A 27172-nucleotide genomic window follows, 5' to 3' on the forward strand; every position below is an offset into this window, starting at 1 on the left:
GCAGGTTAGATCCACTTGAAGTAAGGGAAGATTCCCCGCAGACTTGTGCTTTGTGTATTCTAGGTGCAGATACGAGGGGAGCTAGTCTTCGACTCCTATTCTAGCAGTAACGAACATAATGTCAGTCTCATTGATTTTCAATAAGTCGACATATATTTTGGATTGGAGTTTTGTAGCAGTCAATCAAAGTTCAAGGCAGGGTAGTCATGCATCTAGGGGGTTCCTATGGAAAGAACGAAGAACTTTCGTGCTTTCTTGTTTTAGAAATACAACCTTTGCGTCCCTTGCTGTTCATTTCCGTGAATCAACCACTGCCTGATCTAACGAAGGGCTCATACAGTAAGTTGATTTCCATGGTCATATGTATGTGAAGTGTAGACGGTGAACTCCAGCCGTGTACGGATTGATTTCAGCGACTGAAGTAATTAGCAATGAAATCCGTATCAAGGCTTGAAGGAAAACAGCCCAAGAAATGGATTCTCATGAGGTGCATCATGCGGGATAACAACTGTCACGGATAATTGAGGACGAGTCTCAGCATTGCTTGCCAGCTTCATTACATCCAAAATAAGTCAGCAAACAGAGGCAGATTCAACAACTTCGTCTAACCGAAAACTGGCAATGCATTTGCAAAACACGACCTAGCAATTGGAAAAAGGAAACCGGAACGCGCGTTATTTCCCTAATTGCAAACTGGCATGCAATCTGAAGTCGACGAGCGAATGCTGATGGCATGCAAATTCGACTTTACGCAGAAGTAACCAGGTTGCAACTCAACCGCATGTCATTACAATGCAGTCAATCAATAGTGGTCCATGACCGGGGTGCACCAGACGTATCAAGAATCAGATGGAGGCTGCGACTTGTTGTTGCGCCTTCACATACTATTCCTGGGAGAAGAGACCCACCGTTAAAGCCTTCTTTAAGGATACTTAGCTATAGTGCTCTTCCCAATACGTTGGTCGACAGTCGGGTTACTACAACCACAATAGACACCACTAAAGTTTGGTTTCTTAGATGGCTCTTCTCATCTAATTATCCCTTTCCCACATCTCAAAAACGTATTTCGTTCCTGCCTCCTCCTGCACCTCCCCATAAACACTTTCCCCCACCCACGCATCCAAAGCCTCTTGCCCTCTCCTCCGCCACCCACTCCCCTCCCCGCTCTCGGGTAGCTCCACCGGGAAGAAGGTATCGCATTCAAAATCACTCAATATCCGCGTCAACAATATCCGTCTTGCCTGTTTCAGCTCCAATGCCGCTTCGTATATCTGTGCACCTCCGATTATGAACGCCTTCCCCGTCTTAGATCCGGATTCGGATGCTGTTGATTGTTGAGATAGTAGAGCAAGGGCTTCGGGAAGAGAGCCTACTGTTTGGGATTCGGTAGATGAGGAACGTTCGAGGGAGCGTGAGATAACGATATTTTGCCGCTCTTTCAAAGGGCGGAAGCGTGGAGGTATGCTGTCCCAGGTTTTGCGGCCCATTATCACCGTATTTGTTACCTGGCAATGGTATTAGCAGGGACTCTTATTGTGAGCTGTATGTAACGTACGCCTGGACTCGGCGCTCTCTTCGTTACGCGGGCAAAGTATGCCATTTCTTTCTTCAAGCCCGTCCAAGGGAGTGTGCCACGTAGTCCGATGCCCATTTTCGATGTTGCGGCGACGATGAGAGTCAGCTCGGGAAGAGGCATGGCGGGGTTGTTGTCAGCCGTTGTGGTCATGGCTTTTAGGTGACCGGAGCGTTTTCAAAGATGCAGAGAAATCTGGAAGCTCAAGTGGTGAAACGAGCAGTTGATTGAGATATTCTCTATAGCTCCCACAGTGCATTGAGATTTCGAAATCTCAGTATATTTGTAGGACCTTTGGGCTGACGCGTGAGGAAAATGTACGACGCGCTCGATTCAAGCGAGCCTAGCGCGTTAACCCCGCCCCCTTTCTAATAGAAGTAAGGGGCAGGACTTGAATCTCCAACATTATATTGAACATTATAGGTACTCAATTATCCAAGTATTCTTCTCAATTGGGAAGGAGATTTTGAGTGAATCTGGTTACTGTGTCCTTTAATACTACTCCATGAATTAGAACCTAATGGTTTAGTCCGGGAGTAACCCCTCCCTTCCACGTCTTCCAGATCAACTCAGCTTTTCAATTTTCTTCACCCAAATAGTGATCAGATTACTCCTAGTGGAGTTAAGCTTGAATACATTTAATTCAAATATTACCAGCTCTAAGGAATCCATTTATGGCAGTACCATTAGCATCAAAAACAGCCACATGTCTAGCACGTTAGACAACTATCCACGCCGTGGGTCTACACTCCAGAACACATTAAATGGAGACTTGGATGGAGTCAAAACCCCCATTTGAAACTTTTAGTTAACTTTTACACACCGCAGAGGCTACCACTTCCCATTGTCAATCTCGATGTGCGTTCGCCGTTGATTACTACATGATGATCTGACTAGAGAATTGAGTACCTTCTTGGCGAGCAATAACCTTGCGTCAAACCGAGATTTTGTCATGGGGCATTGAAATGTACCGTGAGCAAGACTTGTTGACCCAATCAAATCCCTGGCTATGTAGTAGGACGGGACGGGGTAGAATAAATGATTTGCAGAAGATGAGGGACTATTACCCCATGAACAAAAAGGGCATTGCGCTGAATTGGTCAAGTAGCATTGGACGATAGGCCAAGCAAGGATTGTAATTTGAATAAGAACTGAATTGTAAAATACTCTGACCCACATGTTGTAGGGATCATCTCATACAAAAGATGCTAACGATGGGATCTTCTAGCATGTCCTTGTAGGATGCTTTCCATGCAAGATCCGAAGCGGCACAGCGCTATGGTGTACTTTTAAATGGGATTAGAGCTGTGGCAGCTATAAAAAGCGGAAATTGCACCAATAAGTACATTGTGGTCGTAATAAAAAGGGCTGGAAGGAATACGGTAAGCACAACGCAGATGAACATTCATCAGTATCAAAAGGAAGGAAAGGAAGCCGCAAAGACTGAGTAGGAAGATGTCGGCGGGCACTACAGTACCAGCATGTCTGGCCAACGGGAGATTGCCCCGTCTCATTTTGCGACAACAGCACAAATCGAGGTATAGGAACGAACGAAGACGGAAAGTACATTCTAATGGCCAATAATAACGAGGACTCTACGGAGTACAGCAAAGCTCAACAAAACCCTGGAGATCATTTCTATAGAAGAAATGGAAAATAGGTGGATGAGGAAAGGCTCGTGGCTCAGCCCTGTGGCTGCAGCCAGACTCCTTAATTTTACGTCAAAGGAATGCCGTGACAGCAATACTTCAAGGACCTACTGATTATGTTCAATGCGGCGTATCTTAGTGCTCACTAGGGATCGTCGCAGTGCCGGGGGATCAATGGAATCTTAAAGCAAGTATATCTATCTATCATATCAATTTCTCAACCTTCCTTGTGTAAAACACCCCCACAACCTTTCGCCATCGATGGCAACTGCTCCCAACTCTCCCGATTCTCCGAGAAACGGTAGAAACGTTGATTTCGAAGAAGAAAGCCCCCCTTTATCACACGGCAGCTCAACGAGTACCCGCCATAAATGGATCTCACGAACTAATCGTAGTCGTACTGATGTTGTCGCCCATGTCGAATCACGAGCATTCCGTCATTCAAGTATTGTAAAGCGACCTCAGGCTTTACATTACAAAAGAGACGATGATCCTAACAGTAATGACTTTCCTCTGCTGGAAAGGAAGCTTACTAGGCCGATGAGCAACAGTAGTGGGAGTAGCGGGGGAGATGGAGAAGAGCGCTCCACGGATGACCTTCTCAAGCAGATTTCCCGTTTGGATCTATTTGTAGATTTGATTTGGATTGGTAGTAAGTTGTTGATTCTTCAGAGAAGCCAGGATTATTCCAAAAGAGTTGAACCCCGTTTTCGTCGGACGGAATTTGTAGTTTCCTCAATGTCTTATAATTTGTGAGACATTTTCACCAGGATTCACCTTACTATATCTGCTAGATTCTCAAATTAGTACTGATCTACTATCTAGTTGTCGCCAACTTATCTGAAACTTTCAGTGAACAAGCCTTCACGGACAGTGGTGTCGGTATTGGTCCTGCAATCCTGGAATTTATGCTTCTCTTTGTCCCAATTTGGCGGACTTGGGATCATTTGAGAGCTTTTTGTATCAACTTTTTCGTCGACGACATCCTTCAGCGCAACTTCATTGTCTGGATCCTCATTCTTTCCGTTCTATACGGAGTAAATGCGCCATACGCCTTTGTCGCTCATGAGGGTAAGAGCTCATTGACGCTACTTATCGTATTCTATCTGATACTGCGAGTTTCGTTTCTGGCTGCGAATATCGCCCAGGCATTTTTTATACCCTTCCTCAGACGACAAACGCTCTTCAGGGTCTTCGCCACTATCTCTTCAAGCGCTTTGTGGATCGCCGCAATATTTGTTCACTATCCCGCCAAGATTGGGTTTCTCATTGCAGCTAATGCTATTGAACATCCCGTCGATATCTTCTTGGCTTCTCCGATAGCTGATGCCTGGCTTACTCCTGGCTGGAAGAGAACACCGCACATAGACCATTACATTGAGCGCCACGAAGGTTTCTTCATCATCATTCTTGGTGAAGGCGTCTTTCGTCTCATCGAAGGTAGCCCATCCGGTTGGGGCTTGAACGGACACACCGGTACCGTTGTCATAGCATTAATTATGTACTATTTGCTGCATTGGCTGTACTTCAATGGCGACCATACTAAGCAGTTTGTCCACGCCTTACGGCGTACGTGGTGGAAGCCTGTATTGTGGCAAGCGTAAGAAAGCTTCCCACCTTCCCAGAATCTACTACTGACAGTCATCCCAGGCTTCACGTCTTCATGTTTGCTTCACTTCTTGTCCTCGCCGCGTCAACACTCTTCTTAGTAGAGCATCAGGATGTCAAGATCCATTCGTCAGACGATGCTCCCACTGTTGAGCGCCGTGCCGAAGAAGCAGAACCAGCACCAAAGGCTGCCATTTTTGCCATCTGGTCTGCTTCCGTCAACCTTAGCTGCGTGATACTTTTTATGACCTGCATTTCACTTCTAAATCGACCCTTAGACAAGCCGAAGACGCTACTTGTGAACTCAAGATGGCTGCGGATAGGTGGAAGATTACCGATCATCGTGATAATATGCTGCTTACCGTTGATAAAATCGCTTACTTCATCCATGTGGTTTGGGATTGTGGTGTGTTTGCTATACGCGGTGTCTTTCTGGGAGTGGATTGCTGGACTGGAGAGAAATTGGAAGTTATTAGAACCGAAAGAGGAGTAATATATTGGTTTGAGAGAGGGCTTGGACCGGGAATGTGAAGTTTATGATATCCGGATGCGGAAGGAGTACCGGTGAAGTTCTGACGATCAGATATTATGATATTTATGAATAGCCACGAAATGGATACTAGGAATGAATGTTTATACTTTCTCCCCTTCTTTCTTTAGAGGCAAGAAAAACATCCACTTCCCCCGATGATATCTCTTTTCGTGTTAAACATTCTCAACAATGCCTGAAATATTTATAAATTCTTTCCTTTGGGTCCTTTTTGGAAGACCACTTAATATACGTGAGTCCTTTTTCCGAGAATATTGTGTCTGTTGTAAGCAGAGACTTTTCTTTCTATATTTGCCTTCTCACATGAACTAACAGGTAGTCCTTTTCAAGAGAGCAAAGGCGGTGGAGGTGAAGAAAGAGCTGGCAAAAAAACCATAGAAAAAGACAAGTAATTATTTCTCTTCTGTAGTAATATTATTGAAGCCTAGAAAAGCCAGATAATAGATCATATCATAATTGAAATGCTATCCCGGCGCAAACATTTTTTTAAACAGGAGTTTAAAAAAACTCTTAACATAGGCAGGAATTTTCAAAAATATATCAAAAAGATATTTTCCAAATTTCCGTAACAGGGAATTGAACCCTGATCTCCTGCGACCTTTAATAAGCTAGTATAGCTATTGAGAGGCAGAAATGCTAACCATTACACCATTACGGATGTGTTTTTATGACCATCAATATTTATTTTGATATATAGTAGGGTTTGCTTCTCGCTACCCGATTGTGGGTCTGCGGGATCTAGTCTTTTTCTTTTTCAGGATTTGACTATATATATGGATTATACATCCTCTGTAAATTGGAGGTAGAACTCCTAAGTGGTTTCCTTTTTAATCTAAAACGCTGTTATACGTAGCCTTTATAACCTTAAGGATCCCTCGAATGACGCGTCAACATATATCAAATCACATGACCTTGAAATTGGTTGCTGAGCTGGAATAGCCATCGATCTTAAGAAAGTATACATTAAGATAACGTGTTATATAACCAATTTTCAGAATCTGGTCACCTTTTAGCCATTTTTCTTTCTTTGCTGTCCAAATGTCCAGAGGTACATTCGCTGTCACGTGATTATTATTCACACTTCACCATCGCAACGACGGCGTCTTGAATTTAGATCGTAGGACAGCTCATCATATGCTAAGTTGTAGACTAAAACTTGAACATAGTTGCCTAGAAAGTTTATGCATTCCCTCTTCTAGTGAAGACTTCAGAGACTATTCAGCGGCTTGGCTATCCCTATACGCGGCTTTCACCTATATACCAAGTTCCAACCTCCCATAGGGGAAGCTTTCGGTTTTCCTTTCTATTTAGGTCGAGGGGAAGATGTTGTTTTAGTGCTTTGTGTCATTCTGACACAAGTACTTAACTCTGATATCTTAAAGTCTTTGAATTGCAGGTATAATACAAATTGACCACGGATTCACTGCGCTGAAAATGCCGTATTGTATTGTGTTGCTCGTTGATGAAGTTCATGAGAATGTATTGGTCTCACTTGACGTTGTTTGCTCAGGATGGAGAGAGGGAGGGGCTTCGAGCTGTCAAAAAAGCAGATCATGGGATAGTCATTTGCGCCTGGAGTCTGGATCTATCGCTTACCCGGCGCACTTTCCAAGGAGACGAGTCTTGAAGAGGGTATGGAGTACCTCGACCGTGTTGAGTCTGGGGAGGAAGCGGACTATGAGCATGAACTGAACAAATTGAAGCTGAGGTTGACTCAACAGCTTGAGATGGAAAGATGCTGTACTAATCTACAGGAAAATGGAGCGGTGTTCTACCAAGATCCGGCGGAGTGCTTGAGGTGAAGATTTTGGTTCTTTTGGGCAGTGATAGGGTTGACAAGGTAGTCAAAGTACGTAACTCGATTTGGAAGCACTAGAATCACATCAAAGAATGCCATCAAACTACTCAATTCCTAATTCCAAACTGTTCTCATCAACTACTAGCATATAACTCTCTTATGATTTTCCCCAGTATTCCACGCGAATGCTCGATCAAAGCAGAATCGAGCAAAGAAGCCCTAGTCCTCACTATTCATTTATGTATCTTGGTCGCAGTGTTTTATATGACAGTCTTGAGAGTAAATATAGCGAGAAAGTAAACAAAAATGCGAAGTGCAACAAGAAAACCAACTGGAGTAAAGTGAATACTGAGGAATATGAATAATATCACCATGAACGACAAATTGAATTGGAAAATAACTGGGCGGAAAAGAAAAAATCGTAGGATGTACATTAAAGCAATGATACTTAATCAGAATGCAGGCGTTTTTCTGTGTTTCAATATCTTGGGGTAGCAGGATAAACAGCACATCGCTCTTCATTCGACGTTGTCTCCATATTGCATGAGGCATCTGCCAGTTTCTAGCTTCAGTCACAATATATCTTTATCATTCTGGAACGTGACTAGGGATACCAGCGTGGCGTGGACGCCTACCTGGGATTATACTGGCTCTGATCAATCTCCATTACTGAGCGGCATAATCTGGTGATACGACGTACACTTTACTCCGTACCAATTGATGATCAAGGCTGCTCTTGCTCCAACGAAATAGAAGAACCGTACATGTCCAATACGCTCTGTGCAACAATTGGATAATATACGTGGTATGGAGTCGCATACCGCAAACAAAATAATATCGCAGCGAAAGAGTTGAATTGACTTGTAGAAAATGACAAGAACACTTTGTCATCAGTTCATGCCAATGTTTATCGGGAATGAGTGGACTTATGAACTGCATTATGTCAAAGAACACAGCATACGTATCCACCGTTGTAGATCCTGAAAGCCGCAGATAAATCATAATGAACGACGTCAACCGATTCCCTGCTTTCGATCGTCAGCCCATTGATGCACTGTCCCGCGACGCCAAGCATGACTTGCAGCCGTTCAGTCGGATCGAAGTCTTCATTGCTCCATCTCGCATTCGAGCCCGGGTGTTCATGTCGAGCGCCGTGTCATGAGTATTTTTGATAAAGATCTCGCATATTGGGCCATCTGATTTTAAGTTGGTGGCTTTTTCAACGGGCCTTGGACCCTGAAGTCAACCCGGTTGGTGGGATCGCTTTGGGCCAGGGCGGGATGCAGCAATCATTAGCTCCGTTGATGTTTGCTTCTTCGAAGAGGCAACATACGATTTGCTAGAATTATATGAACCGCATCTTCAAATAAAGACCAGAGTTTGAACCTTCAGAAAAAGAGAATACTAGACGCACGCAAGCACTCTCTTCAAAACCACCGGCAAATAACGCATTAGAGATACCGCCAACACCGTGGACTTGGGATTCGGCGCCACTTGATAGAGACACCAACTTCCTTGAGGCTCAAGACGGGGAAGGTTTCTGCGAATTGTCCACTCGCTACGATTGGGATTAACACCCGATCGCCAAAAGCAGAAGGTCTGTAAAGAACACCATCACGTGTTGTCGTCTGACACCCTAGCAGGTTCCCGGTCTGACTCACGAGCTCCTATTTGAAGAGAAGATAAATAAACGAGTTTTATGAGAAGGGTTCTGAGTTTGTGATACTTCGGCATTTGGAGAACTCTTGGATCATGGCCACCAACTCAAGCGAACAAGAGCTGAAGGAGGTAGGCGATGCTCCCCGAGTCATCAACCCCACTCCTGAAGAATTGAAGGCATCCGCCTATGATACGCCCAATATCGAAGCTGCCATGGTGGCGCTTCATCAGGATGGCTTTGTTGTGCTCAAGAATGTCGTGGACATCGCTCATGTTGATCATATAAATTCGTATATGACTGGAGAAGCAGATGAAATCATCAAGAACAATGCTAAACCCTTCAACCAAGGAGTAAAGTGTTCGTCTAACACCCCTTCTTTTGGAATATATCTAAACTCCGTCAGCAAATATACTCCAAGCTCCGCCTTTGAAAGATGCTGAGTATCTTTACAATGATGTTTTCTTCAACCCTTTCGTGATCCAACTTATGAATACGTGGGTTACGCTTCGCCTCCTGAATTTTCATCTCAAGACTGATTCTGTGAGAGCAGGTATCTGGGAGCAAAACCGATTTGGAACTTTGTGACCGGTAACAACGCTTTGCCCCACACAAAGGGGCTTCGCCAACCAGTTCACAAGGACATCACGTTCTTCCATCCTCAGGTACTTTTGCGGAATCCGATTTCCAGTATCACTTACTCAGTGTCTTCTTCAAGTGCCCATTTTTCGTAATTGCCAACGTGCCCCTATGTACCTTTAACCCTACCACTGGGTCCACGGAATTCTGGTTGGGATCTCATGCCTCGACTTCAGGCCACGAGCAAATGATAGCTACGCCGGAAACACATCTTGCAAACGCAAGACTAGTTGTAGGAGAGCCGACAACAAATGTCCTTGACCAGGTCAGAGAAGAAAGAAGGAAAGCCAGACCTCCGGTTCAGCCTAACTGTGACAAAGGGGACATAATGTTGAGGGACTTGCGAACATGGCACGCGGGAATGCCGAATGAAAGTGACGAATATAGAATCATGCTTGCTTTGGGATACCAGGTGAAAGAAATCCCTCTTCTTGACAATTTCCTTACCTCAACTAATATCAATGTCGATCTGTTACTCGTGGGAGAAGCTAACTTGTGTGCAAAGGCACAATGGTACCCAAACCATACCCTTCGCACGAAACTTCCCTTAAGCCAAGGGAACTTCTTCATGAAACACGCAGGCCAGCCCGTAGAAGTTCGCGCGGACCTTCTCCCCGATGATAGCGACTTTGGAACGCTGAATGACGATTTCCAATTTAGACCTTCGGGGTGAGAAAGCATGGGGGAGTGGCTGGGAATTTGACATAGCATCCACTGTTTGCATTAAAACGTCTCGTTTCATTTAGATATCATAGTACATGTTGAATGATGCGCATGTGACGCGTGTATGCAATTTTGTTGCACTTCGCATGACCCATTCTTTGACACTGATGGTAAGCGTATTGAAGCAACGGCTAAAAATCTCTTAAAGCAGTTGCCCTTTCATCTAATATCGAAAAGTGATAGGTAGTGAGGACCGGCATTGTAGGGAGAATAGTTCTTTTTAGGTATGATTGAGGACTGATGAAGATTGAGGGATTTCGGCACTAGACGTTTGATTTTGTAGGTGATTAGGAGAGGAAAGGGGGAACCGGCTCATGGGTCGGAGACCTTCACCACGTGATTCTGATACTGCTGAAAAATGATTATATAAACTTCAGTTTTGCAGATAAAATAGCATAAGCCAGGGTAAAATAAATGATGGGAAATGAATGCAATAATACTTCAATATCAAAACCTCTTCTGAACCTCTATGTCACGTGATCATACAATCCAGCCGGCTTGCCTAGCGTAGCTGAAATTTAGTCCTGGTGGTCTGCTGGCTCGACTCTCGCTGTCTTCTTTAACATCCAACCTCAATTCTACCTCACAGCGTGCTAATTTGTGTTGAGCTTTGAAGCTGACGACAGTGATGATACCTCGTTCGTATTTCGGTCGAGCAGTCAAAAATGGGGTTGATCGCCAGTTCACACTCTATCCAGTGTCCACCGATGTGCTGGACTGCACACCGAATTATCACACACCACGTCGTACATGTGATGCCGAGTTAACTCTGCCATTTAGGGACGACTACCAACAAACCAATATCAACCCCAACGCAACGCTCCTACCATGATCGTGATTTCTCATACCGGTACGAACGCGATACAATGTCAGATATATATTAAAAACGAAACCCGGAGTTCTTGGTGTATGTACGAAGTATTTGTCGGATATTGCAGTGTTCTTTCTACTCGCAACAGTCCTGATGCGGAAGGTGCTCTGCTCTGGCCGTTTATTGCCTCACCACCTACTTGTACCTATGTAGTGCAGGGTAGGGTCAGGGTTTTGTGGTACCTTTTCCACCCGTAGTGATCTCTGATGGCGATCTATCCGGATAACACGAAATATAGTGATCAATTGCTTCATCGGCATCATCGGCGGTATTTAACGGTATACAGTAGAGTACAACACAACCTACTCGAGTAGAAGGCTAGAAGGCTGTTCGCTGAGTACAAGAGACACGGCGCAAAAGCTTCAATTCGTCAGCATCCCAACTCTCTGGCTTGTCTTCCGAACCCCAGCAACACCCAGATAATTACATAGCTACTGTACTGTAGGTAACTTGCTTTTTCACCAATGCCAAGCAAGGGACCTCCATGCTATGGCTGGCATCGCAGATTTCCCCAAAAACTGTGCAGTGCACACACCTCGGTCAACCCCGCTCTGAAGATTTTTCAATGTTGGAAGATCTCAGTATTTCTTTCTCACTCTAAGCTCCTAGAGTACTAGCAACTGGGGAATCCACTGGGATGGTTCGGGTTTGGACGCCCTTCCCGGCTTAGCCGTAAGCCTTGGCGTGACCCCGCATATTACTGTATGCTTAATCCATGCCCCGCACTCTTCACCCCTGTTCCAATTCCCAACCACCTTTCCTGTTCCTTACAGCTCGTCCGTCTTCGCAAAGTACGGAGTATATTCAGCTACCCTAGCTGCGTATCTCGGATTGACACCTTCAATGGGGTTTAGTTGGCTCTTACGAAGTATCCCCCTACCAACGGCTTCCCTCCGCAAAAAGCATGCGCTGTGCATCCCGCCTCCAACATCTCGCCGAGGTTGGTGACTGCAGTGTGACTCGCGGCTCGCATGCACATGGGCCGTTATCGTCAAAGTGACGAAAATCACATGGAAACAGAAAGTTGGGTAAAAAGCCTCAATTGATCACCAAGTGAATTAGGTATCGACTGGTCGGACCTTGGTCATTAGAGTGAGCCAGGTTCTCCGCTTCTCTCCGTACACCTTCTCCGCCTCATTTTACTTTCAATTGCTCTCATTTTACTCTGAAATCAACCAAGATGAATCATGTTTGGTGTAGAGACAAAGTCCGTACAGCTATGCAACTTTGTACATCACTGACGTCCGCTGGAACAAATTTTGCTAGCACTGATTGGCCGGAGTGGAGGCTTCTAAAGTACATTCTCAACCTTGATATTGACCCACCCTAGCTGTTTGCACCACTAGCTGCAGGCCGATCACAAGTTTTATTGGCAAGCTTGACAGAATATGGCAGTTCGCCGATAGTCATATAGATTTTGCTGCGGGGAACCATTGTCCCAATCACCGAGAAGTCTAGCCTTGCATATGATCTCACTATTATACCGAGTATATGTTTCCGAGCTGTCCGCCTTCAATTGATGTACGAGCTTAGGTAATCCACTGTCGTTCAAGAACTCCTACGTTATGCTTGCGGAGATGAAGTTGGTCTTTATTTGGTCTGTTATCGCCTTTGCTGGCTATGCAACAGCAATTCCAGCATCGACAACTGCTGCTTCAGCAACCGCTACGTCAACAATACCCAAGTCCACTGCTACAGTGACCGCGAGCGGCGGAAGTGGAAATTCCTACGCATCGTATCTCTCCTTGGTGGCTGCTGGATCCTACGACGCAGCAGCTTCCCTCTCAGCAGCCGGTGGCTTTGTCTCTGTATCCTCAGGATCATACGCCCCGCCCTCTGCCTCATTCGCCTCATTCGCATCGGATACAGTAAGCGGTCCTATCAGCAGCTTCACATCAGGTACAGTGGGCGGTGGAAGCCCTCACGCATCGTATCTCTCCTTAGTAGCTGCTGGATCGTACTCAGCAGCAGCTTCCCTCTCAGCAGCCGGCGGTTTTGTGTCTGTGACCTCGGGATCATACGCACCACCTGCTGCATCATTCGGCTCATATGTTTCAAATACAGTGAGCGGCGGTGTCAACGGTTATGCATCTTATCTTTCATTGGTAGCGGCGGGGTCCTACTCAGCAGCTGCCTCTCTCTCAGCAGGTGGTGGTGCCCAAGTATCTGGCAGCGCAGGAAGCCTCGTGAGCTCAATTCCAGCATCATTTTATTCGACGACGCAAGTTACCACGAGTGTAGTGGTGGGAACGACGACAAGTACGGGGGCGGCACCGAGCGCACCACAAGCGACCGCCGCAGCGGGCAGGATCTCAGCTGGTGTGGGGATGATTGGAGCTGCCGCATTGGCGGTAGTGATTGCGCTTTAGAGGAATTAAACCCTTAGATTTCACGGATAATGGGATAGGATTTAATGTCAATGATTGGATGGTCACGGACGGCGTTGGCTCGGATTGGGTGGGTGATTGTCTATAACGCCTGACGATCCTTAATTTTAATAGATAGAACGAAGACTGAGCTATAGGTGGATAACTCATTCGCTGGACGACACACCACATCTGGTATGAAAATATATACCCTGGAGTACTGTTAATTAATTGTCTTGGATGCCGTGAACTTGAAAGAAATCGCTTGTGGATAATCAATTGCAGACGGAACGTCGTCAGCCTTGCAGACGATCCAGCAGTGCAGATAGTGGCAGATCAAGCATCTTTCGTGTTCCTTCCGGCTCCTTCCCGCAATTGAAGCGATTGCCGACATAACTTTCTTGATCCTGAAGGATGCGACAATTCGCGTGTGATTGTGATGAACCCGCTTGTTTACAAGTCTCATGCTTTATTAATAATTTCGGATAAACTTGGAGCTTGTTATTCTGGCTAAACATCCTGCTGCAAGGTCCCCTCGAGATTTTTAAGGTACCCCCGTGGGGGTTACAGATGATTGCTTTTCGGTCACGTGGTTATACTATTCTTGTACGATCGCTATGCGCTAAAAATGAAAAGTTATATTGATCGAGGGCTCTAATAAATGAGTGACTGAGTAATATAAATATCTATCGTGAAAATACTAGACTACGATCATGTCTACCGGGAGGAAGTTAGGTGATATACAGTCACGTGTACAAATATCCTCACTTTCCGACTAGTTCTTAAGCCAGCCACCTCTTACTATAGGCCCAGGCTATAGTATATCATGGGCTTATTGAATGGATGTTTTGAAGAGCCCCAGCCAATTAGAATGACTTCTGTCGAGATTACAAGAAAATTTAAGTGATGATAGCAAGTCCAAAGAGCTATAGAGAGTGGGAAGCCCTTGCGTTCCTTAACAATAGTCATTTTATATGCCATCATTCAGCGGCTGGAGTAGAAAACAGACAGTCTTGGACTTCGGGGTACGAATACCCGAAAGGTTGCGGCTAGCGGGATGTTGTAGATGTGTAGGGAGTTTGGCTATGTCCAGAGGTGAAAGGGGAAAGTGAGATGTCGACCATGGGGGGCACGTTGATTGGGATAGTGAATGTTCCGTTTGACAGGTCGCTTTGGGTAGATGCGACAAGGAAGACATCAGGATTGATGGCTTCCTACGTAGTAAATAGGCGGTCTATGTTCGCGTGATGAAGCCAGCTAGAGTGCTTGTATTATTGTATCACGCCCCTGACATCTTTCTAATTATAAGCTTCAAAAACAATACCGTGCCTCTACTTACATTTCCTCACACTTACCCTTAAAAATATTTACAATAAAGTCTAAATACGTTAACGCCCCCCCCCCCCGGCCCTTAGCGCCTAGGATTCCCTAGCGTTGATCCGGATTTTGATATCTTTCATTAGCGCTACGACATGCAACAAAGAATTTAGAGTTTGGTTATGCATTAGGATTAGGTTGGCGGTGAATAAGTGGTGGTAGTCGGAAAGGGGCAGATGGGGGAAAGTAGAAACGGATGTGGAAATTTGCTACGTAGAAGTAAAGTATAAAGTGAATTGGAAGTATAGGGGCAGGTGTAAGATGTAGAAAAACGCAGTGAACTTCACAAGTTGAAGAGTTCCATATTGAATCTCACACTGACAGAGTACTCGAGAGCGTAGCGGACTGGTGGGTAAGTACGTACAAAATTGGATCAAAGGCTAAGTAGCTGAGATCCAGCCCCATGTGACCAATGGTAATGGGAGCTTGGCTGGAGCCAACTGACTGGTAGACTAGGCTGTGCACTTATTTAAAGGATTTACTTGCAGTATTTCTAGTCAACATGGTATTCCAATCCGTTACCTGTGCGAAGAAATCATACTAAGCTGCTGTTAGATATCTTCAAAAAGACCTAAGCTTTGTTGCCCACTCACCGTGTTCTCTACAAAATCACGAATTCCTAGGGCGCTTTTAGCATTTTCCGATATAATTGTGTGATTATAAGTAGATAACGGCCCATCCATATCGCGAGAGAACCAAGTTGGGTTCAACGGAAGTTTTTCGAAGTTGTAGGTCCAAGGAGGATTGGCAACATTTTGCTAGCTAGAAGGTGTATTGATTGTAATAGTACCAGTAGTGGCACTCTCTGGCATCGAGGGAATAGCAGCCCAGTCCCAATATGGAATGCGAGAATCGTCTGCCGCAGTCCGATAAACTGCGGATTTGTACGTCTTGGCAATGCTTTGAGTATGGTGGGCAAGTATTTATTATAGATATTCTTAGCCGAGAGAATGCAGACTACCAGAGAAAGTGAGTAACTCAAGAAGGGCTAAGTAAGGCCGATGACGAGTTGTAATAATGCGTCGTAGTGTGTGCAATATCCAATTAAGGATGCGACAGGGTCTTGTTCATAGCCGCCCCAAGCGTAATATGGCATTCCGTGGACTCCTATAAGAAGTCATCAGTCTTCTGATGCGATGCCTCATTCGGATTTCATATGCTCATCAGCGATTTCAAATCGCCGATTTGAAAGAACAGCAAATCGTCTTCTGGAGTGTACTGCATCGCATGGGTGCTTGAATATAAAGAGACCTTATAACGTTAAGCAGAGTCTCATAATCCCGCCAAGAAAAGAGAATGATATGTTGGAATATTGCTTTGAAGAAATAGAAGGTTTCTTCTTGTTGATCTTGCGCCTGTTTGTGTATTGATGTCTCTTTGAACACCTCCTAAGGGGTACTTCGATTAGGCAGTGCCTAGTAGAGCAATGCTTACGGCCAAGAAGACACTGGAGGTTAAACCGAACATGAGAGAATACTATAACGTTTATTTTGAAAGTGTTCATTGCTGCTTTGCTTCTTATACCTTGACAAAACTACGCCTAACGACACTCCCATGGTGAGGATAAAACGCATGCTTCCCAAAAACCGATGCCAGTCCTTCCGATTTTGCAAGATTTAAAAAGTAGCAATGACCGCAGCAGAGTCAGTACTCGATTTTTTTTTTTCCAGGTCTGAAACTGGGTCCTTCTAGCGTGGAAAGATAGATTCTACACTTATAATTGGCTCTTTACCCTAGCATAAATCTGCATCACAGCAGGGAAGTGAATTGAGACCTCTAGGAGCCCTGTACTGGCTATATCTAAGCTCTCTAAGTGGCGCGGGGTAAAAAGTTGTGAAGTGAAAAGAGACACAGTCACAGACTTAAAAAAAAAAGCGAGTGATATCACTAGTGTGAATGACAGTTACATCGAGTATGCGAGATTATCGATATGCGGTTTAGTAAGTACTTTCGTAGGTAGCATCAGTCACCAAGCATGTCAGCCGCTTAGCTAAGAGCAATACGAAGGTATACGAATGGTTAGAAGCACGACATAATATTTCCCACTCTTTAGGACCACCAAACCGAGTCTGACTGGCCGAGTCTGCGCCTTATATCGGCACGCATTGTTAAGACCAATCGGTAGCGTCCCATATCCCTCCACTCTTTTGAAAATTAAGCATGATGCGGCGTAGATACCACGCGGCAGTGTTCCGGATCCTGAACCTCCCATTCTGGTGAGGATGATAAGCTGTAGTTCTTGATTTGAATATACGAGGGAAATAATCCCGCATCAAACAATCGTATTAGTACAGTTCAAGCCCAAAATGCAAAGGCACTCGAGAAAAAGGTTTCCCTTCTCTTGGTTGACTCCGTACTCACTTCTTTTATATCGCATAGCGGTATCTACAGTTCTATTACTTGACCTCATGTTGTCTGTCTTCCAACGGGCCGAAGATTTCAAAGCCATTTGAAGTAGCTTGGCGTGACTATTGAACCTAGCTAGTTGCAACTCTTAGTTAAACTGACATTTTGTTGCACATCGACAATTTTAGCTCCACTCTTAGCTGCATCCAACCTAGGAGAAGACCACTGAAGTCGCTTGATAACCGATGTTGTGAATGCATCTATTAGCTAAGGGGGCCTTGTGCGAGTCGAGAGTTCGGGCTTAGCTTCCAACAAGAAGATGCATTGCGACCGGGGACGGGACATATGGTTAAGAATCATAATAGAGAAAGTGAGCCCAGGATCGTAAAAATATTACCATTTGAATTAGAAAATAAGTTACGGTGGCTGATATACTCGTAAGTTACCACCTATGTGAGGGATTATAGGGAGTGGGAAACTTTCTTGTGGCCTCTTAAATATCCACCATTCAGCTATCAAGACTTCAATTACGAGTCTACTAGAATGCGTTCACATTTCCCGCAAAAAGAAATTTTTTTGAACATGGGCCTTGAGCTAGAGCGGCAGACGTGGTGAATTGATAGCGGTTTTGCTTCTTTCCCTTCCTTGACTAGCTGTATTCTAGAATGCAGCACAATAACATGCTAGTATATTCAATAGCACGTAAGGCAACCAAGAGCAGAGTATAACAAGGGAGGGGGGAGGCAGAGGAGTCGAACAAGTGTTGCTTTCGCTGGGCATTGATATCTCATTCTGCGATGCGCTAGAGGATGGTCAACTGCTTCCCACCGTCCGCATCAATCTCTTGATACCTGGGAAGCCTGAATATTCAATCAATCGCTGGATGTCAACAATATATAGCAAAAATTTCTTCTCGAGTACAAATTTAAGACACACAGCGACAATCGTTTGTAATCAGAGATTCGCGACTTCGGGCCTCGACGCGAAACATCGCGGGGTGAGAAACAGCAAATTCCAAATCAAAACATCGCACAGGCAGAGTTGTCCATTATACGCGTCGCAACAAATCAATATCAAAGACAAACTTTGGCAACATCATGTTCTGGACGTATTGGCATTATACAGGGAATATCGCGGTGAGGAGACAGTGGTGCAGTAATTGAAGGGAGTGAGTGAGTTTGCAAAGTCTACAGTGTGCCGGGAGAGAAATATTTAAGTGTTCTGAAATGAACGCAGCGTGGCTGTATAAAAGTGCACCAATGATCTTTCATCCTCCCTTCACACACTCATAGGTAAATACTCAGCACATGATAACCTCATTTGATTATCCTTGATTTGTTGGGCTATTCTCTTATGTAGTATCATGGAACAAAAAGCCAAGTTTTGCTTCCACTAGTTCTCTTCTACAAATAAGTAAAAAAATGATTCGACATAATACTGATATGGGTTCCTTTCTCGCATCATCATCGGGACCATGGGGAGTTGAATTTGCTATTATTAGTGAGGAGTAAAGTAGAACCATCAAGATAATATACATATGCTCACTTATACCCGAACTAAATGTCAAAACTCCGCATCCAAGACTCCCTGATATACGCCCCCTGAACCCCAGTCCGTTGTAGCCCAGTCTAGACTATTCATATCAACGTCCAACGGAGCTTGTCCGGACATGTTGGGGTAAAGCGGACCCATAGTTCCGTAATCGCTTTGACCTCCCATACTATACAGCTGGCCGTGGCTACCAGAGCTCATCAGCATCGATATCTGCAAATTGTTCATGTTCATGTCCATGCCCATACCGGTTTCAAAGTTGGGCTGTTGTGTCTCAGCAACCTGTACGACTGGGCCCTTTTGAGCTATTCTGGCTCTGCTAAATGTCACAATACTTGGTGGCACCAACGGCTCTCGCAATTGATCGACAGCTGCCTCACGAGCCTCCCATGCCTCGAGGACTATGTTGGCGAATATTTCCAAGAAAGGATTTTTGAATGCGGTGGCCATAAACATTAGCCGAGCCTCAGAATTATCACTCATCACTTCCCAGGCCTGTTCAGCGTACGCACTAAATGGCCGCCTTTTCAGGTCTTGAAGGATGTGAACAAATGCGGGAAACGGGAAGTGCACGTTAACTTGCCAAAGGAATCCCTTGGCAAGGGGCGAGGTCGCGAGTTTTGTATCGCACTCAAGCATGCAGAGCGCATGGGAAATGGAAGCTTCTCTCTGTACATCTCGCTGCGTGTCTGTTGGACGTACAGAGGAGTTGGCATAGCTCGAATGGTATTCTAGCAAGCGGCATCTAGCAAGGTGTGCTCGTGTCCACCAGATCGTCATAAAGTGAAGTGGATTATCTGGGTCACAATATCTGAGATATTTGTCCTCAATCATTTTCTCTAGGATGACTAGTTTAGCCAGATCATGTTGACCAGTTTTGGCAACAGGCTTTAGAGCTGGGTTGGTAAAGTTAAGGTTGAATGCTGAGTGGCGGACAAACTCCGCGATCTCACCGCGCACAACGACGAATATGGAATCCGTGGAACTCCCTTGGACCAATGGCGGTTCCTTTAGCTCTGATCGGATGTCAGAATCATTTATGTTGAGTGGGATCCTGCAGTCCCAGGTAGGATCTAATGTTGTGGTCCTGCAGTCAAGATCTTGGGCGTCAGTATCACTTCTATGGGCGGGATCGAGGATATGCGAAAGATGCTCGGGGTATGTCTCGGCAGTAGAAGCATGTTCCAACTCCTCGAGCTAAACACCAGAGGAGATTTGTTTTGAAAAGTTAACTTACTTGTGGTCGGCCATCTCGCTAATGCGACTATCAAAAAGCATGAGTGACCACCAAAGTCGACGGCGTAGTTCTGCCTCAAAAATAGTGCTTTTAGCCAAAACTGACTCGCTATGAATGCCCATGCGTTGCGCGATGCGAATTGCAACGCCAAGCATTGCAGACAGAGATTGAGGAACTGTCCGAGGTCGAACTGAGAACTAACACCATCAACAACTGTAAAGGATATCATTGGTAGACATACTAGGTAGAGAAACAACGCGGTCAAGCAGTCGCGATCATCGGTCCTTAGAAACCCACAGTTTAGTAGAGCTTGCTGACAGCCGAATTGAAACCTCGTCAAAAGCTCTTCCTTAGATGAACCGAAAATGGCCTGGCAATCGTCTTCAATAAGGCTAACGGCCATGCAATAGATACTAAACAAGAGGGCTTCAAGGGCAGGGCTGATAGTCGCCACGTTGCTGACAGCTTCCACGATACGTCCTTGCAGACTGGGGGTATGTGTGACCTTGAGCAGTGGATTGACGTTGTCTAGGTAAACTTGCCAAAGCCGGAAGATCTGGACTGGGTTAGGATGTAGAGTAGAAAGGTCGATGTTTCCATTTTGGGAGCCAAAAAGAAGGTGGTCATTATCTCCATATAACTGAACCCAACCCTTTTGGAAGAACACCCCACGCATATCATCCTGTGAAGAGTCGCTATCATTACCAGAATCTCGGGACTATTTTGGTTGTCAGTAGAGCTTGAAACATAAGGTATGCAAGGTAGTCATACTCCTGAATTCAAGGAGCGCCAGTAATCCCTGTGAGAATCGGTTATCATGAGAAGACTTCTTCGAGAGCTGTACAGTACTTACATAGCTTCATGTACTCGTTCAGACTTGATAGATGTTGAAGGAGACGGACAATCCGCCTCGACAGCTCCTGGCTGCTCGTCTTCTGATTCATCACCACGACCACCGTGGGAGGTTGATGATTCCTTCTCTCCAGCATGTTTACCTTTGTGGAGCGGTTCAAAGTCAATATTATTTCGACTGAGCAGGTCTTCATACTTGCGGAGACGTTCCAGTAGCTCTCGCTCAGGGAATCTGGGTTTCCGCCGGCCGCGTTGCGTCAACGTCGCAGGGACACATTGTGCGCGAGAGGTATTGCAATTTGCGCAAGGAAACTTGCGATCACATTTGATTTTCCTCTGCTGGCAGCGTACGCATGCCAGTATCCGCTGTGGCTTCGAAGGTGCGCCAGGCGGAGACATGTCTGGGCTGGGCAAACCCCCCGTCATAGTTGCCGCTGTAGTCGAAGTACCCAGATATGTAAGGCACGTGACCATCTAATTCGAATGCCATAATACCTACCTAGGTAATTATATAAAGATTATAGTTGATTTGAAAGGCCATGTCTAATACTAATATGCACTGCAGTCTCCTGCTCAGAAATGGATTGGTGACGGTGACAAGGGAGTAGGCATGGGTATGTAGAAGCCCCGTAGTCACGTGTATTGTACGGGTTTTTACTAACTGTCCGAAAGCTACGGAGGTACATACCTCTATAATATTCCACTCCTCCACCATCATTCGGGTTCTTCACCCTCCCCGTTACAATTCCGAAATCGATCCACATCTAATTGTTGGGAATATGGATATACATATAAAAGAAAGTTCGCTGTTCCTCTGCACCGACTGTACCCTGCGGCCAGACAAAATCAACATTACCTAACGTACTCTCTGGTCGGATTGCACTCATTTATCTGCTCTTTTATTCCATTAATTTCCGCATAGAAATGTCAAAGAATACCTCCACGTTGTCCCAAATGTCTGCCGACCAGTCGCCTACAACAAACAAATCGGCTCAGCAGCAGTCAGTTGACGACGAATATGAGGATGCCGAAAAGAACTACCAGCCAAAGTCTTTAAAGTTCTGGACCCTCTTGGCCGGTGTATATCTGTCTATATTCCTTGTTGTGTTGGAAAAACTTATTATTGTGACCGCCATCCCAAAAGTCACCGACGAATTCAAGTTCATCGAAGATATCGGCTGGTATGGCAGCTCCTACATGTTGGCTGCCGCCTGTTTGTTTCCTATTTCCGCATTTACCAGCTCTACTCGACGAAGTCGGTGTTCCTCGCCAACCTTGTCATCTTCGAGGCAGGCTCGGCCCTCTGTGGTGCCGCTCCCAGCTCTATAGCCTTCATCATCGGATGTGCTATTGCTGGTCTGGGGTCGGCTGGCATCTTCACTGGCGGCATGATGGTCGTAATCCCACTCGTTCCCCTTCGCAAACGCCCAATGTTCACCTGGTCGGCACGTAAGATCATTGGCCTCCTTGTCGCCTTTGCCGTAATGTTCGTCATATTCGTCGTTGTCGAGGTTCTCACGCCAGAGACAGCAATGACGCCAACCCGAGTCATCGTGAATCGCTCTGTTGCTGGTAGCATGGTCTTCGTGTTCCTTCTCTCCGGGGCGCTGATGTCTATCATGTATTATCTGACGGTTTGGTTCCAAGCTGCTAAAGGCGATTTAGCTATAAGGTCTGGCGTTAGCACGATCTCTTTGACTAGGTAAACTCCCAATGGACGTTTGATTAGCGAGACCCTTTCCAACTGTCTCAAGCTGTATTGAATGTTTTTGTACATTGTGACGATTGGAAATCCGAGACGATTCTTTGTATTAGACGCGTGAATGGAGGTCTGTCCCCACAGACATAAGTAAAAGTATTTGCGGCTCATCCACTTGTGCGTCTGATCGTAGAGATCGTGATTTCTGTGAGGAAAGTATAAATATAGTAAACCTATCCATAAACAGAATTAACAAAATATCGGAATACCGAATTTCAGAGCATTGCAAGAACAAAAACATACCAGCTGGTAAGGTGTGTTGTGCATTTCGAACATGGCTTTTATCTAGGAAAGAATGCCTACTAGTACACCCGATGCTGTACATCTAGAAAAGGGAGTGGAGACAAATTGGGTGAAAAATAGAACAAGTACGCGAACTATTCACGCAATATTCCACCCAGCTCAAATAGTGACCTCCTTCGCACTTTCGAAACCCTTGAAACCCAACAAATTCTTTCCTGCTTCTGAACTACCCTTTATCGCTGGGAAAGCATATTCCCACATCTGGTCAACAAATTTTGTCATAGAACCTTCCGACGCACCCTTTTCGGCAATGATACGACCAAGTAATGAAGCATCAGCTAAAGCAGTATTTGCCCCTGATCCGCCAGCGGGCGTCATTGCATGAATAGCATCGCCTATCAAGACTACATTTGCAGATGGGGACCACTCGGGACGCTCTGGTTTTGCCGAAACTAGCCGTAGTGGGGCACTTTGAGCAGTATTCTGGAGCTCGAATATAGGCTTGAAAGACGGGTCCCAATGCGAAGTGAGCTTTAGAGTCAGATCCGCGACATCTTTTCCTGAGAGGTTATGGAATTCTGCATCCGGCAGTCCGAATGCGGTAACCTTGGGCTCGAACAGAAGGAGAGGCATCCCTTTCGAAGAGCGTAAACGAGATGCCTTTCTATTTGAGATTTTGACCAAGGGCAAGGCCACCCACCCCGCCCCCAACAATGAGGATATGAGAGGAAGACATGTTAAAAAGTGTTTGAGAGTTCGTTTTTGAAAGCAATAATTGGCAGATGGTCTTAAGTTTGAAACTAACGAGTGGAAAAATGGTGGCGAGAATGATGTTCAATTGAATGATAGTGAAACTGAGGAGTGAAAGCTGTAGAACAGAAAGAAAGAAAGAAACTAGGAAGGGAGTTCCCAGGAGGCATCTATATATACCTCAAAAGCTAGCTACTCTATAGCATTCGCCTATAATCCTGTGCTATAAATGATCTCATGTCAGTTCAGTTTCACGCATTGAAATTACCGAAGCGAAGTCTATTTTCCGAGCCTACTCAGAGTATTACTTCCGATGCGGAATGTTGAAGTCTATAACTTTAGTGTTGCGGACTTGAGGAGACCTTTTTTTTTTTGTACAGGCTCCGATACTCCTAACTGGTGATGGTAGAGAAGTCTGTGGAGGTGAAGTGTAGAGAAGAGGGAGGAGGGAGGAGGAGGGAGGGGCGACCTCTCCACGTAAGAAAAAAGTGTCGGAATAGACAAGCGAGTTTTGGTGCATCTATTCCGCCACTTTTTTCTTCGGTGGAGAGGTCGACGTCGACACATCGAGGCGAGGTCAAGCAGTTTCTCGCTTGGCTGGTCTGACGCTGGCTGGCTGGCCTGGACCAAAACAACGCGTGCATCAACGCGTACTGTAAAAATACATAACTCACCAACATTGAAGTACAACCCACCACGAATATATTTCGAAATGCGATAGACTGGAATCAAGGAGCTTCGAACTGCCCCTTTGAAATAACCTCTAATTACACGCTACAATGCCTCGTCCAAAGCGCACAAAGGTCGCGCCCTCTGCGCCTGCCCCGCGTGTTAGAAAGGCGGCCCCCCAAAAAACCACACCCGCTGTCAACACAGCTGTTAGTGCTCCGAAAGCACAGTTCGATGACCTGTACGATGTCAGCGATCCCGAGGACCGAGGAGTGAGGACTGTGCGACCTGTTAAGAAGGACAATGGCAAAGTCAAGGGAAAGGCAGCTGTGGAATCGCGTGCACGCGCAGGGAAGGGGGATATCCCGCTTCAATACAAAAAAGAAACAGCCGAACAGAGTTGGGCAATAGGGAAAATAGCATGGTTTCCCCCATCGAAGATAATGGTTCTGACGATATTGAGCATGGATCAAAAAGTCCTGAGATCGAGGTTGGACGGAGAGAGAGGAACACGCCTGCCGTGGAAAATTCATCGCTTGCAATTGGGAACTTCAGAAGAAGAGCGCGTCAACCGAGCATCCTCGGTCGCGGTGCTGGGCGAGCGCGATCTAGTAGTGTTGAATCGAATCTGGCAGACGACAACGGTCTTACAGGTGTGGGCAGGACGAATACATCACTTTTAGCTACCGGCAATTTTAAAAGACGACCGCGACAGAATAGTATTCTGGGACGAGATACAACGGCAATAGCACCGAGCAGTATGGGTCTAGAGATAAGCACACCTGCGAAGGTTGGTTCAGCATTGAAACTTGGCAACTTCAAGAGGAGGGCGAGGGCACCAAGTATTCTTGGAACGGCTCAAAAGGCGCGGCAGCAGCCAGACTATGACGATGAAGACGAAGATGATTTCAATCCTGAAGATGAGTCGACGCCGTTGAATAAAACCAAGACGAGGAACTTGACGAGCTCTTCATCTGCATCAGCGTCAAATTCAAAGAAGCGCAAATTACCATCAGTTCAGGCCCCTCAATCAACTCCCATTTCGCGTTCTCCTGAAGCAGATGAGGATGAGGAACGCATACCTGCGACTGTATCCGTAATCAATGACGGAGAAGAACATGAGGAGAATCATGCGCCGTCTTCACCGCAAGAACCTCCTATGTCTCATGTCGAATCACGCTCCGTAACTCCCGAGCCCATGAGCGAGACCATGGCACCACCACAAGGTAGTAGTTCTGTCGCTTCTAGCCCTGAACCTCCCTTGCCAACAAGAAGACCTGTCTCCCGCGGCCGGCGGCAATTGAGAGGCAGTACACCCCCACCAGCAACATTAGACTCTCCCATATCCTCTCCACCATCTCTGACACACTCTCCAAATCGACTCTACATGACCGCAAAGCCAAAAGGAAAGAAGGAAGCGCCACCTACAAGTACCTTCTCTACGGCTCAGCTACAAGCTCTCCTTCCACGAAGACGGCGGCAAACGACCCGTGACCCCTTCGACATTCCGACCTCGGAAGACGAAGCCGAAGAAACCAACCTCGCGTCTGATGAGGACGAGCTATCTCATATGAATGTCCGCGCACGAAATCGACGAAGCGTCTTTGCAAGAACCCCTGCACCATCCAAAAAAACCACCCAGGCAAAACGACCACCGAAGTCAAATACCAAACAGACATATGCTTCTCGTGCAACAGTAACATCCGACAAAGAGAACGAGGTTGATCCAGACGATAGCTTGGCGCCTTTGCCGGACAATGATGGTAATGCAAGTCCGGAGAATAGTCAGGAGATGGAGGAGAGACTAGGAAAGGAGTTGAAGAAGGCGGCGAGGAAATTCCAGGAGGTTGACAAGTGGGAGTTGGAGTTTGAGGATGTTACTGGCAGTAGCTCACCCAAGGACGCTCGGTGACCTCTTATCAAGAAGGGGAAGACAATGTGTTAATTGCTTTATCAGGACTTTCAGGTTCATGGCTTGTTTGTTGGAGTACTCAAGGGGGGCTGGATGTGGCATGCATTACAAGGAGCACGGAGGGGCAGGTCTGTTTTCTGTCCAAGTATTGGCAGCACTTTGCATAGTTTTCTATCGCACGCTTTTCACGCACATTGCGTTAAAACCATTATGATGTCTTCCATCTCTTATATGTCTTACCAACTCCCAAACACCGTGCCAGATTTTAACATACCCTTCATAACGGACTCGGCGTAACAGGTCGACTTTCCCTCTCAAAGAAACTGATATTCTCCCGCAACGCAACATACTCACTATCCGCATACCCCAAGCATCCCTCGATTTCTGAACTCCTCACACCTTTGATCCGCGCAATCTCTATCGCGCTATAATTCACCAATGCTCTCCCAACTTCCACACCCGGCCCTCTCCACAATTTTCCATTATCCTCCGGCTTCACATCTTCGGCCTTGATGCGGTCTACGACTACTAGTCGAACGGCTTCTTGTTGAGCGAATGATCCTTCAACGTCAACAACGCCTACGGGGAGAAGACCGGCTTTATTAGACAGTGCCCGTCGCGCGCCGGAGTCGATGTACACTGTCCCGTGTGGTGCCAGGCCATGCAGGATCCAGAAATAGCGGTCCCGGATGGGTTGTGCGGAGGGTATGAATCTCGTATGTAGCGGGGCTGGTATACTCAGGGCAGCAGTTACGCTTGCTAGACTCGCTGTGGAGTGGGATGGCGTTATGGTGGTTCTTGGGGGGGTGGCAATGTCCGGGGTAGAGGTGGAGGAGGATGACTTGATGGCTTGGATGTAGGAGACTATGTTTGCTATGTTGCCAGGGTTGCTGGAGCGCGTTATTATAGTTGTTACGCCGGCGGAGGTGGCGAGGCGCGCAGCTACTATTTTGGTCGACATACCGCCTGTGCCTAGGGCGGAGCCTGCGCTGGAGACTGGGGGGATGGTTGTTAATATGCTTGTTTGGGAGGTTCAGGGGAG

General features: G+C 46.1%; 6 protein-coding genes and 1 non-coding gene across 7 annotated transcripts; 3 read left to right on the plus strand and 4 right to left on the minus strand.

The window, feature by feature from the left end:
• Positions 1-1031: 1031 nt before the first annotated feature.
• On the minus strand, positions 1032-1726 carry DYR (Dihydrofolate reductase; the record flags this gene model as incomplete). Its single annotated transcript, XM_031152931.1, has 2 exons — positions 1032-1505; positions 1556-1726. The coding sequence occupies 2 exons, from the start codon at positions 1724-1726 to the stop codon at positions 1032-1034; spliced, it is 645 nt and encodes a 214-aa protein (XP_031002214.1).
• A 1757-nt stretch (positions 1727-3483) lies between these two features.
• Positions 3484-5361, plus strand: LHYA1_G008010 (uncharacterized protein; the record flags this gene model as incomplete). The annotated part of the gene is made up of 4 exons (XM_031152932.1): positions 3484-3874; positions 4048-4822; positions 4873-5037; positions 5109-5361. Coding segments are annotated over 4 exons (1332 nt in total). The 3' UTR covers positions 5110-5361.
• Positions 5362-5941: 580 nt separating this feature from the next.
• Positions 5942-6038, minus strand: LHYA1_G008011. The gene has a single exon. It is a non-coding gene; the product is annotated as a tRNA-Glu (tRNA).
• Positions 6039-8930: 2892 nt separating this feature from the next.
• On the plus strand, positions 8931-10147 carry kanJ_1 (Kanamycin B dioxygenase; the record flags this gene model as incomplete). The annotated part of the gene is made up of 3 exons (XM_031152933.1): positions 8931-9195; positions 9242-9419; positions 9469-10147. The coding sequence occupies 3 exons, from the start codon at positions 8931-8933 to the stop codon at positions 10145-10147; spliced, it is 1122 nt and encodes a 373-aa protein (XP_031002212.1).
• An 8573-nt stretch (positions 10148-18720) lies between these two features.
• On the minus strand, positions 18721-21223 carry aurR2_0 (Aurofusarin cluster transcription factor; the record flags this gene model as incomplete). The annotated part of the gene is made up of 4 exons (XM_031152934.1): positions 18721-19808; positions 19946-20663; positions 20717-20744; positions 20799-21223. 4 exons carry the CDS (start codon positions 21221-21223, stop codon positions 18721-18723), a joined length of 2259 nt encoding a protein of 752 aa, XP_031002211.1.
• A 3105-nt stretch (positions 21224-24328) lies between these two features.
• LHYA1_G008014 (uncharacterized protein) lies at positions 24329-26130 on the plus strand (the record flags this gene model as incomplete). Its single annotated transcript, XM_031152935.1, has 2 exons — positions 24329-24557; positions 24617-26130. The coding sequence occupies 2 exons, from the start codon at positions 24329-24331 to the stop codon at positions 26128-26130; spliced, it is 1743 nt and encodes a 580-aa protein (XP_031002210.1).
• Positions 26131-26407: 277 nt separating this feature from the next.
• PRO1 (Glutamate 5-kinase) lies at positions 26408-27124 on the minus strand (the record flags this gene model as incomplete). The annotated part of the gene is made up of 1 exon (XM_031152936.1): positions 26408-27124. A coding segment is annotated over one exon (717 nt), but the record flags the coding sequence as incomplete, so codon positions are not given.
• Positions 27125-27172: the final 48 nt, after the last annotated feature.

Source organism: Lachnellula hyalina (genome assembly GCF_007821495.1).
Source record: "Lachnellula hyalina strain CBS 185.66 chromosome Unknown contig00182, whole genome shotgun sequence".
Classification (NCBI taxonomy): domain Eukaryota; kingdom Fungi; phylum Ascomycota; class Leotiomycetes; order Helotiales; family Lachnaceae; genus Lachnellula; species Lachnellula hyalina.